General features: G+C 37.3%; 3 protein-coding genes across 3 annotated transcripts in view; 2 read left to right on the forward strand and 1 right to left on the reverse strand.

Annotated features, from left to right (window-relative positions):
- The window catches only part of LOC127838647 (uncharacterized), a 337,890-nt gene extending 329,351 nt beyond the window's left edge, over nucleotides 1-8,539 (forward strand). Inside the window, exon 3 of the mRNA XM_052366504.1 lies at nucleotides 8,359-8,539. The gene's annotated coding sequence lies outside the window, so the exon portion shown is untranslated. The remainder of the gene's footprint in view (nucleotides 1-8,358) is intronic.
- Nucleotides 1-25,101, reverse strand: part of LOC127838638 (potassium channel subfamily T member 2-like) — a 149,648-nt gene that overhangs the window by 29,177 nt on the left and 95,370 nt on the right. The window contains exons 12-15 of the mRNA XM_052366492.1: nucleotides 22,263-22,371; nucleotides 20,533-20,641; nucleotides 16,894-17,043; nucleotides 11,939-12,177 (exon numbers count right to left, since the gene is read on the reverse strand). Of these exons, the coding sequence (XP_052222452.1) occupies nucleotides 11,939-12,177; nucleotides 16,894-17,043; nucleotides 20,533-20,641; nucleotides 22,263-22,371 (607 nt within the window). The remainder of the gene's footprint in view (nucleotides 1-11,938; nucleotides 12,178-16,893; nucleotides 17,044-20,532; nucleotides 20,642-22,262; nucleotides 22,372-25,101) is intronic.
- LOC127838644 (uncharacterized) lies at nucleotides 2,731-7,126 on the forward strand. The gene is made up of 3 exons (XM_052366499.1): nucleotides 2,731-3,198; nucleotides 3,879-4,882; nucleotides 6,658-7,126. The coding sequence occupies exons 1-3, from the start codon at nucleotides 2,867-2,869 to the stop codon at nucleotides 6,999-7,001; spliced, it is 1,680 nt and encodes a 559-aa protein (XP_052222459.1). The 5' UTR covers nucleotides 2,731-2,866; the 3' UTR covers nucleotides 7,002-7,126.

A 25,101-nucleotide genomic window follows, 5' to 3' on the forward strand; every position in this document is an offset into this window, starting at 1 on the left:
TAACATGTTTGTTCACTAAATCGTCCAAGGAATATATATTAATTAACTATTGATAAACACAGTTTTGCTTTCAAGATGAGAAAACAAACATATAGTATAGTGTCACGATAAGAGGAAAATTAATGTTTGCGGTACTCGGTCAGCAGGTCTAGAAATCGTTCCTAAACACCTGGATAGGCTTTCCTTATTTACAAGTTTTCTTATTTTATAATTCAATTTTGTATTGAAAAGAATTGTGCTTAAATGTGCCATTTACAATATGCTTTGAGATTTTTAATGACCTTTGTCATGTGAAAATGGGTATTATTCCATATGCGCCCATCATATGTATAGCCCACTCAGCCTGCGTATCTCTCAGTCTGGTCAGGAGATACATAATGAGACCATCACACATTGGGTGATTTTATAGCGAACAGCATCGCCTCGGACCAGACTGCGAAAATGCACAGGTTGAGCTTAAGATACGCTGGTCGAAATGCATAAGACCCATTTTCGCATGACGCTGCTATGAAAGTGTGACACTTATTGTGTGTAAAGAAAATTGCGTGTAAATCAAATATTAACATAAGATGTATTTCGATGGTGAAGAAATACACTGATAATAAGGCATGTGACGACACATATGATGTGCACTCCCCTGGTATAATTTTTAAAACTGACAGTGCCACAGTCCCTTACTATCTTTAACATACCAGTCAAAAGATGCCTGGTTCAGTGGTTTAGAAAAACTCTTTTATGTGTGTCAGACAAATTAGATTCAGAGTCAATCTCACACAATTTACGTTTCGTAGAACTTGGTTTGGGCAAATCGCCCTGTAACCAACTCGTTAGAGACATTTCAGATTAAGCAGATGCAATTTTGTGTTTCCAGTCCGAGTTCTTCATACGGAATGATCATGACCAAGATAATGAGTATGAAGAATCATCATAATTGGGGACATACGTTTATTGTTCGCAGTTTTCGTCGGCATCAACTCATCTTTTCGCGTCCGGGACCATTTTAAGGCATCTACTACTCGCAAAAAGCAAGTTTTCACGGTTTGAAAAATGGACAATACAGGCCAGGTGCATAAAATATACATACCTGTCTACTAAGAACAGATACCAATTTATACATAGAGACCGACATTCTTTTAATCCACATTGTTTTGGGGACACTAATTGCGATAATTGACATCAATTTACAATGTGATTCGCCCGGTGTCATGTTTTCTATTAGCCGAAATGGAGTTTGTTACCAACGCTCTGATTGGTCAAGAGAGATTCCTGCCAAATACCCGTATGATGAGTGCTGTGAATGGTTGCTTATCAATTTTCAATAGGTAATTTACTATGCCAGAGAGCGGAGTTTCGTCGATTCGGTCAGTTGATTGATTTTGGAGTGTATTCGGTAATAAACAGAAGCCACTAACTTGATAGCAATGCGGATATGATCAATGCCAGATTTTATGGCGAAGTGATTATTGTCGGTGCTTTTGATCCAGGCGATTAAAGGGAAGCCGCAGCAATATAATCGCCCACTTCGACCAGTTGCTTGATCCCTGACAACCATAATTAAACTTTTGTTTTCAATTTTAATAACCTTATTAGACAAGTAAATTTTCTACCATAATTTCAATGTCTGAGGATATAATCCTTATATATGTTTAAAGGTATTTCTTCTTTTAAACTTTAATCTGTGAACAAGTCCCTTTAACTGAATACATGTATCAAGTTTTATCCCATTTTCAGAAAATGGTTTATACCTCTGTTAAAAGATAGTGTTAACCTACATACAAGATTGTTATGTTACCTGCCTATGGACTCTGTACTACCTGTGTATCTGAAGTGCGTTGTGGGTTTAAACAGGCAACAGATTTCACCCTTTATCAGTTTGAAGTTTAGAACGTGGAGTACACTGCAACTCCAATATATCACGGTCCGTTATATCGCGTTGTCCAATATATCGCGAATCGGCTATGGCTCCCAAATATCTGACGAGCATAATCCTTAAATAAAATGTTTTTATCTGAGAATTTGATGCATTAAAATCCGTTTCAAGCAAGTATTTTTCCCTTTTTTTCACCAACTTTAATCCAATAGTCATAATCCAGTTTTGACCAGATTGTTTGCTTACATTGTACATCACATTAACACCTGTGTACTGCGATAAACAAAAGACCCATTTGTCAAACATGACAGGTCATTTCGGGTGTAACAATTCTCTATTGAATTTGCTTTGAACTGCCGAAACGCACCAGTGCACACATGAAGGTGTACACAATTATAACAGTAAATGTCACAAGTCAATACTGACCTATCTCAACAATCTGTGTGCGTTAGATACAGTATACAATATAGATCAGTTAGTCACAATGCTCTACTATTAAACCCCATGCTGTGCATGCTTTTCATGAGAAATGAATGACGTCATTTTGTACATGGGTCTAATTTGTGCATGCTTTCTTGAACAATAAAACTCGGCAATGTTTTTCGGATTACAAATTTAATTATACCCATTTGAAAATACTCACATGGAATAATGTTTTGTGTTATACCAATTAATGACATATGGATATAACACAAACTTGAATAAGGTTGGTAAAAAGCGTGTTTTGAGATTGCATAATGATGCTAATGTATACATATACATGCATACATAAACTGACAATTTATATCGCGCGCCGGATATATCACGGTCGCGATCTTTGGACCCCTTCAACCGCGATATATTGGAGTTGCAGTGTATTATACTCACTAAAATTACTGTCTTTATTCAATACTTAAAATCTAGTTTTGATAACACTCCTTTCATTTTATAATAGGATTCAAAATATTTGTGATTAGACCACCTTTTAAACAGAGGACTGTTTAAACAATCTTGAAAATGGCAAGTTCTGTAAATTCAGTTGATAAAAGTTCAGATTTAGTGAAGGATTATTCATGCAGCACTTGTGAAAGTAAAAATTTTGAAACAAATGCTGAATATTTTTGTGAAACTTGTAAAAAGTGTTTTTGCACAAAATGCCTTCATCTTCATGATCAATTATTTGTAAACCATTTGAAATATGGAAGAGGAGAAACAAATAAATGGCCTCTAGCAAAAACCATAGAGGATTTGCTACTGATATGTGATATTCACAATAACAAGAAACTGAAAATGTTCTGCCAGGACCACAGTCAGCTGTGCTGCTCTGATTGTGTTTTACTGAATCACAGGTAAGTGATACTTGGTAATTAAGAAACATGTAGTTTAAAGTGATAAAAAATTTAAACAAGAAGGCAATCATGGCCCTGAAGCGCTTACCTAATTATTAGGAAAATCAATAGTTAAAATTTCACGTTTTGACCAAGTCTTTAGACACATGATTAGAACTCAGTCTATATATTTTCAAGATGATCATTCTAAGCAAGTTTCATCAAGGTTGGGTAAAAAATGTGGCCTTTTGAAGTGCAGTGCGATAACAAGCTTAAAGTTGATGCCAGGTTTAACGACACAAGACACACCTGGGTGATCACAATAGCTCACTGTGTGCTGATCAGCTGTGCTAAAATGTAGGTCGATATTAAACCTCCCAATAGTGCAAATATTACTGTCCAATGGTTTAAAGCATTTTAAGAGTTGTTCTTAAACATGTTAAAATGTTGAAAGTATAATATTTTAGTTCATTTTTGAGAGAAGACATGGTTGAAAAATGGGGCATTAATGGTTTGTAATGCATAATCTTAAGTTGAGACTACCCTATACTAAATTAGACTAAAACTGTGGTAAAAAATTACCCAGCCTGCTTTGAAATGTTATCAATTCAACCCTTTTTTAATGTATTATTTTACCTTGATATATTTTATTATCTTGTCAAAATGATATTTGATATTAATGATTCATGGTGCTATTTCAGACAGTGCACCAATCTGTCTCTTATTTCTGAATCAGTCAGCCAGCTGTCAGTGGATATGCAGCAGTTGTCAAGCAAAATTCAAGCAATTCTTGCTGAACTAACTAAGTTAACAAAAACACAAGAGGCCAGCATTCAGTCCATAGAGGGATCATATATTGAAAAAGTACAAGAAATCAGAGAGCTGCGTGAGAAATTAAATGCTGCTTTGGATAAACTAGAAATTACAACCCTGAAAGAGCTGGATGAGATTAGGACAATATTGCTAACTTCTCTAAAGAAAGATGTTGACAACTGTGGCAGACTGAAGGACGAACTTCAACAACTTGGTGAAGCTGTACAGGGCCTTCATGATAAGAACAAGAAAGAAATGGAGTTCATAACCAGCATAAAATGTCAGGACAAAATACAAGAGTCTGAGTCATATTTGAAGGAGAACCCTGTGAAGGTGAAGAGTTTAATAATATTCAAGGCAAACATTAGTATTGAGCAGTACCTTTCTCAACAGACAAGTCTTGGAAGGATCATAGACAGTATGGAGTCTCTCTCACTGGCGATTAATCCAGACCAGGTATTACATGTGAAGAGGAAGACCCAGTATAATGTGAACATATCAGAGGACAAAGGTTTGTTTTGTTACATCATGGGCATTTGTAGCCTGCCAGGTGGTCAGGTTATTGTTGCAGATCGTCATAATAATAGAGTGAAGATGTTAAACCAGCATTATGATGTTTCCAGTCACTGTGATGTGTCTGGTCCTCCATTCGACATTTGCCAAATCACATCCAGTGAGGTGGCTGTAACTGTTGATAAAGCTGTGCAATTTATCTCTGTGATCAATCAGAAGCTGAAGAATGGGAGGAAGGTCCAGTTACCACATAATGCCTGTGGTATTGCCTTCCATCAGGGAGCCCTGTATGTCACCTCTGGCATTGCAATTTACCACTACACTCTGACGGGATCACTTGTAAAAAAGCTGTATGAGGACGCAAGTGGCTCTTTTACAGGTAAATGTTTTTTTTAATTTTTTATTTAAAAGTAAAAGATAATCTACCGTAATTACTCTAAGTTTGCGGACACTCAATTTTTCTTTTCGTATACCAAAATGTAGATACAAACAATATTTTTAGAATACAACTGTCCAAAATTAAGAGACAAAAAATGCAGAAGTTTGAAAATAAAGAGCCCTCTAATAAAACAAGGGCTGTTTGTAAAACATGCAAGCCCCCCAAATGGGCTTTCAGTTGTAGTGGAAGCCATTGTGTGAATACGTTAGAAACCATTTTACTGCTTCAGGTCACTGTGACCTTCACCTTTGACCTAGTGACCTGAAAATCAATATAGGTCATCTGCCAGTCATGATCATTGTACCTATGAAGTTTCATGATCCTAGGCCTAAGCATTCTTGAGTTATCATCCTGAAATATTACTGTTTCAAGTTACTGTGACCTTGACCTTTGACCTAGTGACCTGAAAATCAATAGGATACATCTGCTAGTCAAGATCAATGTACCTATGTAGTTTCATGATCCTAGGCCTAAGCTTTCTTGAGTTAACATCCGGAAACCATTTTACTGTTTCGAGCCATTGTGACCTTGACCTTTAACCTGGTGACCTGAAAATCAATAGGGGTCATATGCCAGTTAATGTTCCTGTGAAGTTTCATGATCCTAGGCCTAATGATTCTTGAGTTATCAACCGGAAACCATTTTACTGTTTCGAGTCAATGTGACATTGACCTTTGACCTAGTGACCCGAAAATCAATAGGGGTCATCTGCCAGCCATGACCAATGTACCTATGAAGTTTCATGATCCTAGGCCCTAGCGTTCTTGAGTTATCATCAGGAAACCATTTTACTGTTACAAGTCACTGTGACCTTGACCTTTGACCTAGTGACCTGTAAATCAATAGGGGCCATCTGCCAGTCATAATCAATGTACCTATAAAGTTTCATGATCCTAGGACTAAGCATTCTTGAGTTATCATCCAGAAACCATTTTACTGTTTCGAGTCACTGTGACCTTGACCTTTGATCTAGTGACCTGAAAATTGATAGGGGTCATCTGCCAGTCATGATCAATGTACCTATGAAGTTTCATGATCCTAGGCGCAAGCATTCTTGAGTTATCATCCGGAAACCATTTTACTATTTCGAGTCACTGTGACCTTGACATTTGACCTAGTGACCTGTAAATCAATAGGGGTCATCTGCCAGTCATGATAAATGTACATTTGAAGTTTCATGATCCTAGGCCTAGCATTCTTGAGTTATCATCCGGAAACCATTCTACTATTTTGAGTAACTGTTACCTTGACCTTTGACCTAGTGACCTGAAAATCAATAGTGGCCATCTGCCAGTCATGATCAATGTACCTATGAAGTTTCATGATCCTGGGCCTAAGCGTTCAGGAGTTATCATCCAGAAACCATCTGGTGGACGGACCGACTGACAGACCAACCGACGTGCAAAACAATATATCCCCTCTTCTTCAAAAGGGGAACATAAAAATGAAGTCATGAATTAAGGACAAAACCTGTATGTCAGAAAATTTACCTTAAGCAATAATTATTTTGGCTTAAAATGGGGGTGTCCCAAAAATTTTAAGTGTCCAAAAACTTGAAGTAATTGTGGTATATTGTTGGTATTTTTTAACATTAATAAACATTTTGTAAATTATTTTCAAGAGCACAATGCTTATAGGGACCAAGGGACCAATGTTGTTAATGCGTGCATTATAATTATGATCTACTTATATAAAACATGTTTTATATTTTGCAGTGTGGAAGTGTGCAGTGAGTCCTGCTAGGGACAGGATCTATGTCACCAACGAAACCCAAAACAAGCTCATCACTCTGGCAACAGATGGCACCCTGCTATCCACCTTCATGGACTCTGAACTACTAAACCCACAGGGTTTACATGTCACACCTGCAGGACAAGTCATTATCTGTGGATTCAACGGTCATACTGTCATACAGGTGGATCGTGAGGGAAGAAAGAAACTGGCAACTCTGGTATCACATCATGATGGCCTTCCAGCTTCTGTCTGCTACAACATGAATACTCACCAGATCATTGTGGGACTAGAAAGTAACAATATCAAAGTTATGGATTTGCAGTAGCTCTTCCAGTGGAAAAAGAAACATTGATATCAACATGTTTTTTTAGTTATATACTTTTTATGAATTGCACATTTAATCTTATGTGTCTATGTATAGATAAGACAAAAAAATAGTAATTCATTTTATCTTTTGGTTATTATTTTAGCTTTTGAAAATGTGTTGTTTTGATTCTGCAAATATTGTACAAAACTAGCCTGATATGGTAACCACTATATAATTATGAGTTCTTTAGTCTTGCTTCATATTAGATCAACAATAAAACAAGGGCTGTTTGTAATGCATGCATGCCCCCCAATATGGGCTCTCAGTTGTAGTGACAGCCATTTTGTAAATATGTTTTTTGTCACTGTGACCTTGACCTTTGACCTAGTGCCATGAAAATCAATAGGGGTCATCTGCAAGTCATGATCAATCTACCTATCAAGTTTCATGATCCTAGGCATAAGCGTTCTTGAGTTATCATCCGGAAACCATTTTAATATTTCGGGTCACCGTGACCTTGACCTTTGACCTAGTGACCAAAAAATCAATAGGGGTCATCTGCGAGTCATGGTCAATCTACCTATCAAGTTTCATGATCCTAGGCATAAGCGTTCTTGAGTTATCATCCGGAAACCATTTTACTATTTTGGTTCACCATGACCTTGACCTTTGACCTAGTGACCTAAAAATCAATAGGGGTCATCTGCCCGTCATGATCAATCTACCTATCACGTTTCATGATCATAGGCATAAGCGTTCTTAAATTATCATCCGGAAACCATTTTACTATTTCGGGTCACAGTAACCTTGACCTTTAACCTAGTGACCTCAAAATCAATAGGGGTCATCTGCGAGTCATGACCAATGTACCTATGAAGTTTCATGATCCTAGGCCTAAGCTTTCTTGAGTTATCATCCGGAAACCACCTGGTGGACGGACCGACCGACAGACCGACCGACCGACATGTGCAAAGCAATATACCCCCTCTTCTTCAAAGGGGGGCATAAATATCTTAGCTTGCTATGTCCTACCTTACCGATGGCCTTCACCCTTCCAAAAAAAAATTTGAAGTATAATTAAATCTTTTACGAAGGATTTGATGAGTTATTAAATAAATTGTATCAATTTGACACCTGCTTATAAATTGACAAACAAAAATTAAACAGCCTTGTGTCTCATAGACAATACATTCAAAATTGAACATGCAGTGATGTAAATTGCAAAAAAACAAACAGATTTGCCTATTGATTTATCTATAATCAGCTTCCTGTGGTAGGCAGTGGCAAACAAACAATAGTTTGTAGCTTTTGTTTTAAATGTTGTTGGTTACAAAACAAATGTTTTTTTAAGAAACAAACAGTATGATGAATGTAGGTAATACAGTCATGTACTGTTATCATGTGTAGTTATTATGTTGATGTATAATTATTTTATTTTTTGTATACTCTGATAAAATGTGTGGAATGATCCATTTGCAAGTTATGAGAGATAAATATGTTTTTGTTGTTAAATTTATTTTTAATAAAACTTATGGTTCATATGTGCCATTTCCCTATGTGTGCTTTTGGTGGTGTTTTTTATTCATTATGCTCTTCAAAGATAGTATATACTGACTGAAAACCTACGTGGCACTATCAGTATGTATTGTTTCTTTATTGTTATAAACCAAAATGTTTTATGTTAAGACATAAAACAATCATATGATATTGTTTATAAGAAACACATCAATATAAAGAAAGCACTTTTGTTTTTCACTTGCAAATACTTTTTATGAAATTAGTAAACAATTAAATCAAAACCTCTAGAACATCTAAACAATATTTAAATTAAAACTTATAAAATTAAACTGATTTAACAAATAACTATCCTTATTTAAAAAAAGTCAGTTACTGGAACATGACGCATATTTGTATTTTCTTCTGATTTTCACATGTTTTGACCAGAACAGGAGCAAAATCAATTTCCAGAATCTGCGTAACAAGAATGCACATAGGTTGAACAATGCACTGCAAATAAAGCTCTTTTTTTATATAACCATTCCATAAGTATGTTTACGTCATAAGGCATTCAGAGCTTCATCCTAAGGTGAACATTGCATTATTACCATGCTGTTATTACAATTGTAACAATTATTGGGCGGATATATACAACATTATTGGAACTCCAGTTAAGCTAAATTGAGCGCATATTTACTGGAGTAAGACTGAAAAGTGTTGTCCCTAATAAGCCTGCGCAGACTCCACAGGCTAATTTATGACAACACTTTAAGCACATGCATTAAGTCCAGATTTCCCAGAACAAGTTTTATTTTTCTACATTGTTTATTTCGACAGCATTCTTTTTTTTCATGTTATTTTAAGAAAATTTACCATGTTTCTCTTTATATAGTTTCTTTTCAAATGAAAGGCAGAATATAATGGGATTAATATGTCACTATGATAAGTTTTTTGACTACAGAGAAATAAATCTTGCATTTTTACATTCTCCAAAATCATTGAAAAAGGCGTTCACTTTGAGTGCTCTATGCCTTAAAACATTAATTACTCTTTATTCAACACAAACTTATTATTTGCTATGTTTTCTAATGACACCTTAAAATCCCCAAAATACATTAAAGTTATCTCTTCCTATTGCAAGCAAACTCGGTACAACCATAGCAACCTTTTTTTTGCAGGGCCATTCCTTGATTCTATGGTTTTTTTTGGATGCAGAGACATAAAACCCACACAATATTTCTTTTTTTTTCCAAAAACTTACCAAACTCTTGAAAAAAGGTGTTCTGTTTTTTGAAGATAAATTTTTTTTTTGTTTCCAAGGAAAAATATAAACGAGTGCTTGGTCACAATACCAACAAGCGAATTCATTGAATTGATATTCCCCACCAATATATTCTGGAAAAAAAAGTGTTATATTTGACACTTAAAAAAGCATTTTTCAAGATACAAAGGGCCATAACTTCGTTATTAACAGATGGTGTACAATGCCATTTGGTGTGCATCATCCTCTTATCAATATATATACTCATACCAAGTTTCAATGAAATCCACCAAAACACTTCCAAGATATGGCTCCGGACACAAAAGTGCCGGACGGACGGACGGAAAGACGGACTGACAACGCCAAAACAATATCCCTCCGCCTATGGCGGGGGATAATAATGCCACCCCAACTGCTTTGTCAGCCATTGACAAGGGCAGAAATGGTAGATCACTAGAGATTAAAATAATGGCTCAGATGTCTTCGCTGCATCGTGATGATTTATCCCTTTCCCCACTCACAATAAAAGTGAAAATGTATACATGCAACCTGCATAAAACCAAAACAGCCTGCAAGCAACTCCCTGTCTGTTTGGGTTTCATGTTGTTTGCTGCTCACCAGTACCTGAGGTTTGGAAATGAAGCCTTTAAAACTTAAATCTAGTAAGAAAGGTCTCAAATCAACTTTGATTTTCAAAGGCCCTTCCATTAATGGTGTTAAAGTGCGTATCTGAGTGGTGAAGAGTTATTTCAAGTTTCTTTTTGATTGCCTGAAAATAGTGGAGTAGTTCCCTCTATACATGTACAACATTTGATGCAGACTGACCAACTGACCATTGGACTAACAAACTGACCAACAAATTGACCAACAAACTGCCCAAAAGAGAGACTCAACTATACCTTCTCTAAAATTGTGTTTGTCTGGGAATAGAAATGATGCCAAACCTCATTTGCATCAAACTTGGAATGGGCATCATTTTGGAAATTTTCATGAACAAAACTATTCATTTCATGTTCTAAATGTATTTTTGTACCAATCTATAAATACTTCAAGGATAGTAATATATTTTCAATGATTTTGTATTAACTTTGATTGCCTTTTTTTCATTTAAAATGTATTTTCTAACTGTGTTAATGCACACATGGACACGGTTTCATTTTTTAAGGATAAAAAAACCCTCCTTATTAAACATCAAGTTTTGTAGTAAAATAATTTAAATGATGCAAGTATATGGAAGTGTATAAATACAAAAGGAATAACTGCATATAATGCATCCTTAAAACAAGGCCTGTTTGTAAACCATATGGGCTGTCAGTTGTAGTGGCAGCCATTGTGTGAATAAATTTTTTGCCGCTGTGACCTTGACCTTTGACCTAGTGACCTGAAAATCAATAGGGGTCATCTGCCAGTCATGATCAATGTTTCTATGAAATTTCATGATCCTAGGCATAAGCATTCTTGAGTTATCATCCGGAAACCATTTTACGGTTTCGAGTCAATGTGACCTTGACCTAGTGACCTGAAAATCAGTAGGGGTCATCTGCCAGTCATGATCAATGTACCTATGAAGTTTCATGAACCTATGCGTTAGCATTCTTGAGTTATCATCCGGAAACCATTTTACTGTTTCGAGTAACTGTGACCTTGACATTTGACCTAGTGACCTGAAAATCAATACGGATCATCTGCCAGTCATGATCAATGTTTCTATGAAATTTCATGATCCTAGGCATAAGCATTCTTGAGTTATCATCCGGAAACCATTTTACTGTTTCGAGTCAATGTGACCTTGACCTTTGACCTAGAGACCTGAAAATCAATAGGGGCATCTGCCAGTCATGATCAATATACCTATGAAGTTTCATGAACCTATGCGTTAGCATTCTTGAGTTATCATCTGGAAACCATTTTACTATTTCAAGTCCCTGTGACCTTGACCTTTGACCTAGCGACCTGAAAATCATCTGCCAGTCATGATCAATGTACCTATTAAGTTTAATGATCCTATGCCTAAGCGTTCTTGAGATATCATCCGGACACCATCTGGTGGACGGACCGACCGACCGACTGACTGACATGTGCAAAACAATATACCCCCTCTTCTTCGAAGGGGGGCATAAAAACACAAGATTGACATCAAATTCCAACTTCATATATTAGTGTGTTCAACAGAGAGCTGTTTTCCACCAAAACGTACCGACGCTCGCAATCACACTGGCGACTTTCGACGTCTGCTCTGATGATGGCCCCTGCTTCTTATCGGGTTTGGCGTCATCCTGGTTGGGGTGAGCAAGGATGAACGCAGAGTTCTCTTCCTTAGTGATATTCATGTAAAAGCAGAGATCAGACTCTCGCATGATGTGCCGGGGACCCGGGTTGAGCTGGATAGTAGAGAGGCCTGAGTTCTGCTGGACACCCACAAGACTTACTCCATATCTGAAATTGTTTGCGAATAACAGTTGTAAATCAGGCCATAAAAACGTAAAGTGTCATCCCGTATTAACCTGTGCAGACAAGTACACTGCATTAATCCCAGTTTTCCCAGAAAGAGGATTTATAGAAAAAAACAGTTTGTGAATTAATGCCTGATGTGGAGAGGACCAAGGTTGAGCTGAATTGTATAGAGGCCCAAGTTCTGCTGGACGCCCACTAGACTGACTCCATATCTAAAAGTGTTTGTGAGTAACTGTCATTTATCAGGCATAAACAAGATGTGTTTGTGAAACACTATGTCCCCATATGTTTGACTTTTGACCTTAAAGGATGACCTTGACGTTTCACCTATCAAAATGAGCAGGTCCACGAGATACATATGCATGCCAAATATCAAATTGCTATCTTCACTATTTCAAAAGTGTACATTAAATAAGCGATGTTAACCCATATATTTTACCTTTGACCTAAAACAATGACCTTGACCTTTCATCACTCAAAATGTGCAGCTTCATGAGATACACATGCATGCCAAATATGAAGTTGCTATCTTCAATATTGCAAAAGTTATGGTAAATGTTAAAGTTTGACGCAAACAAACACACAAACAAATATACAAAACAAAGCAACAAACCATTAAAACACACACACAAAAAAACACACAAACAAAGCAACAAACCAACAGACAGGGCAAAAGCAATATGTCCCCCACTATAGTGGTGGGGTACATAAACATTATTCAAATCTTCCTTGTGACAGGGTTTAACTTATCAGCTGAAATGTTAATCCTTTGCATGCTGGGAAATTTGTTGTCTGCTAAAATGTCGTCTTCTAAATTTCTAAAATAACCATTTTCTTCGATTTTTTTCAAAGAATACTATCAGAATAGCAAACAGTTTAAACCATGATGAGACGCCACGTTCTGTGGCGTCTCATCTGGATCCAAACTGTTTGCAAAGGCCTTTAAAATTCGGTTCCAGCTCTGAAAGAGTTAAGAGGCATATGAGTTTCCATTCAGCTGAGTATTGAGAGTGTCAGTCAGCTAAAAAACTTAAAGTTGAGTCAGAAAAATTCACTTCAGTATGTTTATAATAATAGGTTCTGGAAGTATACCAGGCTTACACCATATTTGGCATATTGTGTTATATATAAGTTGTTGATGTTTATCAGACAATACACAGTGATTTCGAAATTGGAATGTTAGATAACAGAGTAATGACTATAATAATCTGAAATGGGCTGAATAGCTCAATTGGTTGAGAGCTGGCCTATAAATCATGGAGTCAAGGTTTGACTCTCTGCCCGCCCATCCCACTCTTATGTTGCTTTGTCACAGTCATTCTATACCTTTCTTTAGATTCACAAAAATATGTTGATTATGGTATTTTGTTATCCCCACGCTTTTTGAAAAAAAGGTGGGGATATTGTGGTGATCTCCGCCGTCCGTCCGTCCGTCCGTCTGTCTGTCTGTCCGTCCGTCCTGGCCACTATCTCCTCCTACACTAAAAGCACTAGAACCTTGAAATTTACACACATGGTAGCTATGAGCATATGTGCGACCCTGCACTATTTGGAATTTTGATCTGACCCCTGGGTCAAAAGTTATAGGGGTTGGGGTGGGGCCGCGTCAGAAATTATCACTCATTTTTTTTAGGTTATTTTACATTTACTTCTTTATTTCTACACCGATTCACTTCAAATTGATACTGGACCTCACCTATGACAATACGGTCAATCTCAACCATGCATGGCCCCATTCCCAACCCTGGGGCGCCCCGCCCACATAGGCCACACCCACCAAAAATTTCCATTTACTATAATTTTTTCATTTCTACACGGATTCACTTCAAATTGATACTGAACTTTTGTTATGACATTAGGGTCAATCTCAACTATGCATGGCCCCAATCCCAACCCTGGGGCGCCCGCCCACATAGGCCACACCCACCAAAAAATTCCATTTACTATAATTTTTTCATTTCTACACGGATTCACTTCAAATTGATACTGAACTTCTCTTATGACATTAGGGTCAATCTCAACTATGCATGGCCCCATAACCAACCCTGGGGCCCCGCCCACATAGACCACACCCACCCAAAATTGCCTTTGCTATAATTTCTTCATTTCTACACCGATTCACTTCAAATTGATATTGAACTTCTCTTATGACAATACAGTCAATCTCAACTATGCATGGCCCCATTACCAACCCTGGGGCGCCCCGCCCACATAGACCACACCCACCCAAAATTGCCTTTTACTATAATTTCTTCATTTCTACACCGATTCACTTCAAATTGATACTGAACCTCTCTTATGACAATACGGTCAATCTCAACTATGCATGGCACAATTACCAACCCTGGGGCGCCCTGCCCACATATGTCACACCCACCCAAAATTGCCTTTTACTATAACTTCTTCATTTCTACACCAATTCACTTCTAATTGATGATGAACTTCTCTTATGACAATACGGTCAATCTCAGCTATGCATGGCCCCATTACCAACCCTGGGGCACACCTAGGTCAAACATTCGGCGTGGGGATACGCGTCGGCCTCTGCCGCGCCATTTCTAGTTTGATATTGCCCATACATGCGAGACGTCCCGATCTCGGCGGGACAGTCCCGCTTTTGGGCCCTTTGTCCCGGCGTCCCGATATGAGACGATTTGTCCCGACATTCGTAAAAAAACGATGTAAGGTCTATTATAAGGTTCCCAATAAAATTCGCTATTCAAGCTCTGTTTCGCTAACACTTACCACCGCTTATCCCTTTATTGCCCCCAATTAACAATCCGATTCTACTTTCTCGTGTGTACCAGTGTTTTTTATTTATGACACCTTATCAGCGATTTATCGGCTAATTATTGAATTTATCAGGCATTCACACCATGGTGGTCTTCAAGATAGTGGTCACTTATTGCTATCGATAGTTGTATTATAATGTAATAAATGTTGAAAATGTGTTTGTTTTTGTCTTTGTTTGAAACGGTTTACAAAATAATTGTTTTGTAAAATTAACTCTACGTCAATAATGAGTCTTTCACATTCAATGTTTAGTTCCAAAATAGCGGGATAATCCGAATGTGCAATATACCAAAATCGCAACAAACAGTCCAATAAGTGATACCCATCCTGTCTAGTGTAATTGGGCGTAATTGTAATAAAAACAACGAGGTGCTATGCATGACAGTTTGACCCTACTCCAATTAAGCTAAAAACAACGAGGTGCTATGCATGACAGTTTGACCCTAATTCAATTAAGCGGCGACAATTGATAAGTAACAAACTGCGATGTCAATCCGTCACTCAAAGGCAGATCCAGAACGTTGTTTCAGCGCACTGAAAAAAAATCAGAAAGAAGAAAGGAAAATCTGGGCCATAAAACGGTTGAGGGGTTGTTGGCAGTTAAAATGAACACAAAGACGGTTTGCTTCCACCAAAAACCTACCTCGGAAATGTGTACGGCCGCGCATTCCGTGTCAAACTGATGTAACTGTTCGGTAGATAGTTTACTGTAACCCGTACTTTCAGTGTACTGGATAGCCTCCCCTGCGTTAATGTTTGCCATTGAAAGTAATATAATGAGTATTGTTGTCGTAATGTTCCAGATTTTGTACTCTAAAAAAATGAATATTATCTTTGTTGTTTGCTATTGTCTTATTTAATAAAAATGTTATTGTTATGTTTTAGATTTCATGCTTCATATCAGATGTTTTATGTCTTGAATAAAAGTATCAGGAGTTTTTGTTAGTACTATACTGACTACAGTAACGGTGGAATGATAGATCGTTTTAGGTGTCCTGCTTTTTGGTGGAATGTCCCGACAATTTTTTATGGAATGTCCCGCTTTGGACCTAAAAAATTCTGGCATGTATGACATTGCCAGGCAACACTTTATGATTACAATGATTTTGAGGCTACCAGGGTGTCGTGGATATAGAATCTTCCAAGCAACCAGGAGGTCACATGTTTTAGCCCTTACTGTGGAAGCATTCTTTAGATCTCCTCCAAGGACATCAAGAACTGGTCCTACCTAGGAAACAGCTCGAGAGCTTTTAATTAAGCCTTAGTCTTTTGATGCAAATGAGCTTAGATAAATAAGTTTAAGTAAACTTAAACACGCTATTTTAAACTCCCAAAACTAGAATAGTAATTGGAGGATATTTGTTGGATTCGATGGAATATCGATTTTATTTCACAAGTGATCATATAAAATAATATTGTCACGAGTGGCACAGCCACAAGTGAAAATATGTATTTTTTATGATCATGAGTGAATTAAAATCGATATTTCATCGAATCCAACAAATTTTCTTTTTATTTAATGCTTTTTTTCAACGTTAATGTACATTGTAAGAGTTGAACTGGATAATTTCACTGGAATTATGATGTCATTTCATCAAAAAAATGCCATCATTTCACAGTAAAACAATGAATGATGTTTTTCACTGTAATTTTCTCTGTTTAAAAAAACAGTGAAATACCAGTTTCATTTCACTGATATTTCTCTATAAACCACAGGAAAGCATATAAAATAAAATATTCAAACTTCCAATTAAATTGTCAACTAACACTCAAGGCTAAAAACGATTTCAGCTGACTTTCTATTAACATGGAATGTATATATCACAAATTAACACTAATTATGTTTTTGTAGCTTCCAACAAAATTGTCAACTATTGCTTTATGAATACAATGATTTCAGCTTACTTTCTATGAGCATGGAACGAGGCATAAGTGAAGCTTTTCCCGAGGTACTCCCCGAAGAACTTGCTCTCGCCCAATCTCACGTGGTAAATCTCGTTACCCGAGCAACGCCCATACAACCTCTGCCATTCCTCAGAAGACGTCTGACCTTCCCTGAAATTTAGTGCATTTTTGAGCCTCTTTCTAAGAATACCAGGTTTAACTCTTTCAGTGCTGGAACCGAATTTTGAAAGCCTTTGCAAACAGTTTGGATCCAGATGAGACGCCACAGAATGTGGCGTCTTATCAGGATCCAAACTGTTTGCTATTCTGATAGCATTCTTTGAAAAAAATCAAAGAAAATGCTAATTTTAGAAATTCAGCAGACGACATTTTAGCAGACAACAAATTTCCCAGCATGCAAAGGGTTAAGGCATGCATGTACTCCCCAGAGGCTAATCAGGGAGGACACGTTCTGCCTGGAATTTCGTTTAGATGAGACTTCCTTTAAGCAAAAATTCTGTATAAGCGGAAAGTATTGTCCCTGATTAGCCTGTGCAGACTGCACGGAAAGTATTGTCCCTGATTAGCCTGTGCAGACTGCATGGAAAGTATTGTCCCTGATTAGCCTGTGCAGACTGCACGGAAAGTATTGTCCCTGATTAGCCTGTGCAGACTGCACGGAAAGTATTGTCCCTGATTAGCCTGTGCAGACTGCACGGAAAGTATTGTCCCTGATTAGCCTGTGCAGACTGCATGGAAAGTATTGTCCCTGATTAGCCTGTGCAGACTGCACGGAAAGTATTGTCCCTGATTAGCCTGTGCAGACTGCACGGAAAGTATTGTCCCTGATTAGCCTGTGCAGACTGCACGGAAAGTATTGTCCCTGATTAGCCTGTGCAGACCGCACGGAAAGTATTGTCCCTGATTAGCCTGTGCAGACCGCACGGAAAGTATTGTCCCTGATTAGCCTGTGCAGACTGCACGGAAAGTATTGTCCCTGATTAGCCTGTGCAGACCGCACGGAAAGTATTGTCCCTGATTAGCCTGTGCAGACTGCACGGAAAGTATTGTCCCTGATTAGCCTGTGCAGACTGCACGGGCTGATCTGGACAGCACTTAATGCACATGTATCAGGCAAAGGTTTCTCAGGACCAAAGTCATTTGTGTTTTCACTTAAGCTTTTTATCTTTGAAAAAAAAAACCTGCAAGATGGCAGGCATTGTTGGCAAATGCCTTCATCAGGTATTAAAACTAGGTACACGCAAGTTATATAAAAGTGATGACAACCTCTCACGTCAGCATTGGTTCACATCCCTTCAGTTCACATCACTTCAGTTCACATCACTTCACATAATTTCTGTTCACATCAATCTACTCATGGTGTAATATTATCTATGACCCTCTCCTTCAAACTATATTTATATATTATTTAGTGTTTTGATGGACATTTGAATTGATACAAGAAAGCTATGATAAGCCTTAATGGCTTACCTGAGTTCAAGATTTAACAACTGTCAAAGACTTGCCCTGGTGGATTAGTTTTTTGTCCTACATTAGACCCATACTTAAAGATGGGTTTGATATTGTCAAGAGTGAAGAGGGCAATTGGCCCTTGGTTTCTCTAATGAGACTTCAGGGAACTAAACTGTTATGAGTAAATTTTGTTCTTTAACAATTTTTGGAACTTGACAGAGGTTTATAAAAGTATTATGAAGATTGGACCAAAAAATGTGACATTTCGAATGTTTAAAAGGGTTTCACTCCAGATAAAGAAAATTTGCGACCGCTGGTGGCAATATTTTTCACCCGACCAAAACCATTTTCAATACTTATCCTTGGGTTTTACTATTTAAGGGGTGGTTTTTCAAGTTTTCACTTAATATAAGAAAACAAGTTACCCCCAGGACTGAGCCAATGTCCACTCCAGGTGTTTGATTTGAACAGACTTGGTCGAGGATCACCATACATTGTTACATGCTGAATACTAAACCTCATGTTCTTTTTTTTTTTTTATACATACAATTTTTCACTTTAAACCCCATTTTACCTTTGGACATTGATTTGAACAAACTTGGTAAAGGACCAAAAAATAGTTCATGCCAAATATTACAACTCTGTTCTTGTTGTTTTAGAGAAGAAGATTTAAAAGTAATTTTGCAATGAAAGATGGGGCGTGGCTATTTTTTACCACAGGGGCATGACTTGAAAAAGTACATTTGAGGACCACTTGACAATGTTCAACACCAACTTTTAAAGCCCTGGCCCTGACAATTTGAGAAAAGATTTTTGAAGGTTAAATCTCATTATTTTTAAATATATATATTTTTAGCTCCATTGACCTACATATGGAATGGACCAAAACGATATGGTTAACTTTTATATAGGGTCACCCAAAAATCATTCCTTTTAAGTTTTATTAAAATCTGCCAAGCCGTTCAAGGGGAGAAGTCTTTCAACAAAAATGTTCATGTACACTCTAACTGACAGAGGTCTGACAAAATGGTATCGTAAAAAATCCCCCATAAGCACTATGAGCTTAAGTGAGCTAATAACATTCTCACTATGTTTTATCAAGATTTACACATAAATGTGGCTTCTAAAGTTGTTGAATGGTTTTTCTGAGATGTTACCAAGTGACATGAATGTTTTAGTATGAATGTGATCAAGAATTAAACTTGGCTTAAGATTGAACCACACATGTGGCCTCTAGAGTTGTATGTGTCCTCTAGAGTTGTATGTGGCCCCTAGAGTTGTATGTGGCCTCTAGAGTTGTATGTAACCTCTAGAGTTGTAACAAAGTTTCTCACAGATTTAACTTAGTGGCCTAGTTTTGGGACACATGTGCTACAGATTTAAACTCAAACTAGATATTGTCCAGAAAAAAATCAGAGAAGTTGACCAAGATTGAGTCATACATGTGGCCTCTAGAGTGGTAGCAAGATACTCCTTACATTTGACCATAATTATAGTGAGCTGACATAGTTTTTGGATGCATGTGAGTCAGATTCAAAATGGTCAATATGTTGTCTAAATAAAGAATATGACCAGGTTTTATCAAGATAGTCATTACTGCAGCCTAAATAGTAGACACAAGTTTCTTTGAAGATTTGACCAATATAGTGACCTGGTTTTTGGATGCACATGGCCCAGATTCAAATTTAGCATAAGTTTTATTAGAACAAACTTATTGAGCTCAACATTAATAAATAATCAATAGAGTAAAATAAGATTTGTTTGTTTTCATTGTAATAATGCTATTTTAATCTGTTGAAAAAAGGGAGACAAATTGCATACTTTCACCACTGCAAGCCTTCATGAAATATTGTCTCCCTTTACATGAACAATAAAACGCATCATAAAACTGAAAACACAAAACAGATGAGCTGCGCTCTGAGAAAACCAGGCTTAATGCATGTCTGTAAAGTATCGTCCCAGAATAGCCTTTGCAGTCCTCACAGGCTAATCAGGGACAACTTTTTTTTGCTTTATTGATTTTCGAGTAAAAGAAAGTCCCTTCTAAACAAAATCGAGGCTGAAAAAGTTATTATATATTAGCCTCTGAGGACTGCTTACTCTGAACTGGGACAATACTTGACAAAAAGGCATTAAGCCCTGTTTTCTGACAGCCTGGCTCAAATACAATCAAATTATGTCACATACTGTCCCCTTGACGTGTGCAGCAACAATGTGACCAGGGTGGAGGTGGCAGGACACAGGCAGTTGTTGGCGAGCAGCGCATACTTGAACTCATCCACGCAGACCACGTGCTCTGGAAAATTTGTCGAAAAAAGAGAATTCATTGCTAGAGCCTTGCTATGGGGCAAACTGGGCTTAAAAGCCGGATCTCACTTGCTTGATTTTGCGGTGGTAAAATGTTAACCTACATTAACTAGTGGGCTGGGTTTATCTGCCAGTGATTTGCTGATAACATTAGAGTGTTTATAAACAGAAACACATGTTTGAGCAGACAGCAATTTGGTATAGTGTTGAATCTGTGTTTACTAGTTAACTTGATTTGAGTCATCCGCTAGCTATTGGCTGAGAAAAATTCAAAACCTTTCAAGTGGGCGGTGCTTAGCATTTACAGGGAAATTTGAATTTCAAGCAGACAACAAAAACTTTTTTCTGTAAGTCAGTAACTATATAACTTACAACCACCAAATTACACATACATATTGTTTGTATACTAAAGTATATGTTTGCCAAATTTCATCGGAAAATATTAAATACAAACTTAAATATTTTGAAAATAATCATTTTTGTTTTCTGCTGTTTACACACCAGTGTACAACTGAAAAGTAGACATTTTGTAAGTTTGTGGCCTTTTATACTGCTTCTCTGGTGTTTAATGCATGTGCATAAAGTGTCGTCCCAGTCCGCAGTGTTGTCACTGATTAGCCTGTGTGGTCTGCATGGGCTAATCTAAAGCAACACTTTACACAGATGCATTCAGCCCTGTTTTCCCTGAACTAGGCTCATTAGTTTGTAACAATGCCACCTCTGCATCTGGTAAGTCAATACTCTAAAAGCCTTGAATGAAATTCAGTTGAAATAAAGTGAACAATCCAAATACAGTTATCTCAATAAAATCAATATTTTCTATCTGAAATCCTGAAAAAAATATATAAAAATTCCTAACTTAAAACAAAGCAATCCAAATTAAATAAGAGGGCCATAATGGCCTTAAGTCTCACCTGAACTCAACAACAACTGAGCTAAAAACAAGCCACTGATTTAAAGAATTTTGATATATTTACAACTTTTCTGATTTGTTCACAAAATAAATTTATGGCCCAATGGAATCTCTGCTATCATTTTCCCATGTTTATTCAACTTACTGAATTTTTTTCCCAACAGACATGCATGCTGAATCATTTCATTGAATGATAATGAGAACATGTTTGCTGTCAGTTTTAGTTCCATATTTAGAATTTCTACTTAGATTTAGCCGTGGCATAGTGGTTTTGGTGTCCCCCTAGCGGCCTGGATTTCAGTCCCCTACTTTGGTAGCGTTCTTTAGATTTTACCCAAAGATACCAAGTATACTAAGAGTCGAGAGTGTTTACAATAGCCTTAGGCTTTTAATCCTATCAAGCTTAAATGATTAGGTGAACAAAATAATAATTAACCCTTTGCATGCTGGGAAATTTGTCGTCTGCTAAAATGTCGTCTGCTGAATTTCTAAAATCAGCATTTTCTTCACTTTTTTTCAAAGACCACTATCAAAATAGCAAACAGTTTGGATCCTGATGAGACGCCACGTTCTGTGGCGTCTCATCTGGATCCAAACTGTTTGCAAAGGCCTTCAAAACTTGGTTCCAGCACTGAAAGGGTTAAAGAAGGTGTTGCTGTTAATGACTGAGAAATATAATAATCTCATTCATTCTCACCTGCAAATTTGACGTGAAACTTGTTCTCTGGTCTGAAGATCTGGACATACTGTGGACACTCTGGGGCGAAGTCTTTGATGGCCCAGGATCTCATGATGGTGTGTTGATCCTAGAAAAAGATGCCTCGTTCTGGAAAAACTTTGCTTAATGCATATGTCTAAAGAATCGTCCCAATCTGAGACGACACTTGCCGCCTCAACTGGATTTTCGCTAAGAAAAGACTTCTTGAAATAGAAATACCATAAAAGTGGACTGCACAGGCTTATGTGGTATGACACTGTATGCATCTGCAATAAGCCCAGTATTCAAAGGACAAGGCTCAAAAGTAGGCCCATTATGGTTAGTTGCTTGAGAGCTGTCACAAAGGTGAGTAATACCATGCACTGCTTTGTCTGTAGGACCAATAACTCCAAAATGTGTGGGTTCCTAGGGTTGAAAACAAGATGTGTTTGTGGAACACTATGCCCCCCATATATTTGAGCTTTGACCTTGAAGGATAACCTTGACCTTTCACCACTCAAAATGTGCAGCTCCATGAGATACACATGCATGCCAAATATCAAGTTGCTATCTTCAATATTGCAAATGTTATGGCCAATGTTAAAGTTTGACGCAAACAAACCAACAAACAAACCAACAAACAGACAGGGAAAAAACAATATTTCCCCCAGTATAGATTGGGGAACATAAAAAGTGTCTTGCCATCCACCCTTCATGGTGATGACATATCTGAAGTTATAATTCATTTGTTATGAAGTGGTTGAGAAATTTGTAAGTAGTTTGCTCCACAATAACTTTTTTATGCTGACTGACTGATGAACAAACCAACAGACAAAGTAACTAAAATATACCCCCTCCCTACTAGGGTATAGAGGTAGTATGAATACATAAACACACAAGACATTTCACTTGAAAATGAACAAGTCCTTACAGGCAACCCAAATATATACTAAACCAAATGTCAATCATATTGAAGTTTATGTGCAATATTATCAATTAGTTTACTTGTATATCACCGTTAAACTGAACAATAGAACGTTTGTCTAAAGTTTGTGATAGCAATAACATTACCAAGTGTCTCTATTTGTGATATTCAATAAATGAACATTGTTTCTTGCATAATTTAGCTGCATTCTGGGAAAACTGGGCTTAATGCGTGTGCTCAAAGAGTTATCTAAGATTAGCCTGTGCAGTCAACACAGGCTAATAAGAGATAACATTTTCCGCTTGCATGGAATGTGTCCTTTAAAGGAAGGTAGGAATTTGTCCTATAAAGGAAGTCTCTTCTAAAATCCAGTCAAGATGGAAAGTGTCGTCCCTGATGGAAAGTGTCGTCCCTGATTAGAGTGTGCAGACTGCACAGGCTCATCTTTGACAACACTTAATGCACATGCATTAAGCCCAGTATTCATAGAAAGCGGCTCAATTTATTCCAATGGTACTTCTATAACAGTATCTAGTTCGTCAGAAACACAATGCCCCCTATTGCGCCGCTTTGACTTTTTTTTTTACCTTTGACCTTGAAGGATGACCTTGACCTTGAACTTCCACCACTCAAAATGTGCAGCTTTGTGAGAACAACGCTTTGAATAATTTTTTTTTTTTTTTTTTACCTTTGACCTTGACGGATGACCTTGAACTTGAACTTCCACCACTCAAAATGTGCAGCTTCATGAGAACGCCGCTTTGATTTTTTTTATTTACCTTTGACCTTGAAGGATGACCTTGACCTTGAACTTCCACCACTCAAAATGTGCAGCTTCATGAGATACACATGCATGCCAAATATCAAGTTGCTATCTTCAATATTGAATAAGTTATGGGAAATGTTAAAGTTTTTGGACTGACAGACGCCTAAATTTGACATTTGACCTTGAAGTATGACCTTGACCTTTACCTTTCACCACTCAAAATGTTCAGCTCCATGAGATACACATGCATGCCAAATATCAAGTTGCTATCTTCAATAGTGAAAAAGTTATGGCAAATGTTAAAGTTTTTGGACGGACGGACAGACGCCATATATTAGACATTTGACCTTGAAGGATGACCTTGACCTCCACCTTTCACCACTCAAAATGTGCAGCTTCGTGAGATGCACATGCATGCCATATATCAAGTTGCTATCTTCAATATTGAAAAAGTTATGGCCAACGTTAAAGTTTTCGGACGGACAGACTCCTATATTTGACATTTGACCTTGAAGGATGACCTTGACCATCACCACTCAAAATGTTCAGCTCCATGAGATACACATGCATGCCAAATATCAAGTTGCTATCTTTAATAGTGAAAAAGTTATGGCCAATGTTAAAGTTTTTTGACGGACGGACAGACACCATATATTAGACATTTGAGCTTGAAGGATGACCTTGACCTTCACCTTTCACCACTCAAAATGTGCAGCTTCGTGAGATGCACATGCATGCCAAATACCAAGTTGCTATCTTCAATATTGAAAAAGTTATGGCCATTAAAGTTTTCGGACGGACAGACAGACTGACTGACATACACACATACTGACACACTGACAGACAGTTCAACTGCTATATGCCACCCTACCGGGGGCATAAAAATACCCTTATTTTAGAGAAGTGACTACAGATGTTGGTGATACAAATTCGTGTACAATAGTTCAAATTTCTTTGCAGTGGATTTCAAAGCACAATAACTCTGAATATCTTAATTGATAAAACCCAATGTCCTCACAATTCAAGTGGGGTATTTTTTGGTTCAGATATTTTGTTAATTACATATTTTGCCAAAATATATAAAAACATTGTATTTTTAACAAAAAAAAATATTGAAAGCAAAATAGTTTAACCAAACCACAAACTTT

Source organism: Dreissena polymorpha, chromosome 7 (assembly GCF_020536995.1).
Source record: "Dreissena polymorpha isolate Duluth1 chromosome 7, UMN_Dpol_1.0, whole genome shotgun sequence".
Taxonomy (NCBI): domain Eukaryota; kingdom Metazoa; phylum Mollusca; class Bivalvia; order Myida; family Dreissenidae; genus Dreissena; species Dreissena polymorpha.

Excerpts from the sequence above, each read along its gene's own strand:
- LOC127838644 (XM_052366499.1), top strand. The coding sequence starts at position 2,867 with ATGGCAAGTTCTGTAAATTCAGTTGATAAAAGTTCAGATTTAGTGAAG. Across the intron at positions 3,199-3,878 it reads TGTGTTTTACTGAATCACAG|ACAGTGCACCAATCTGTCTC; the intron begins GTAAGTGATACT and ends GTGCTATTTCAG. Across the intron at positions 4,883-6,657 it reads CGCAAGTGGCTCTTTTACAG|TGTGGAAGTGTGCAGTGAGT; the intron begins GTAAATGTTTTT and ends TATATTTTGCAG.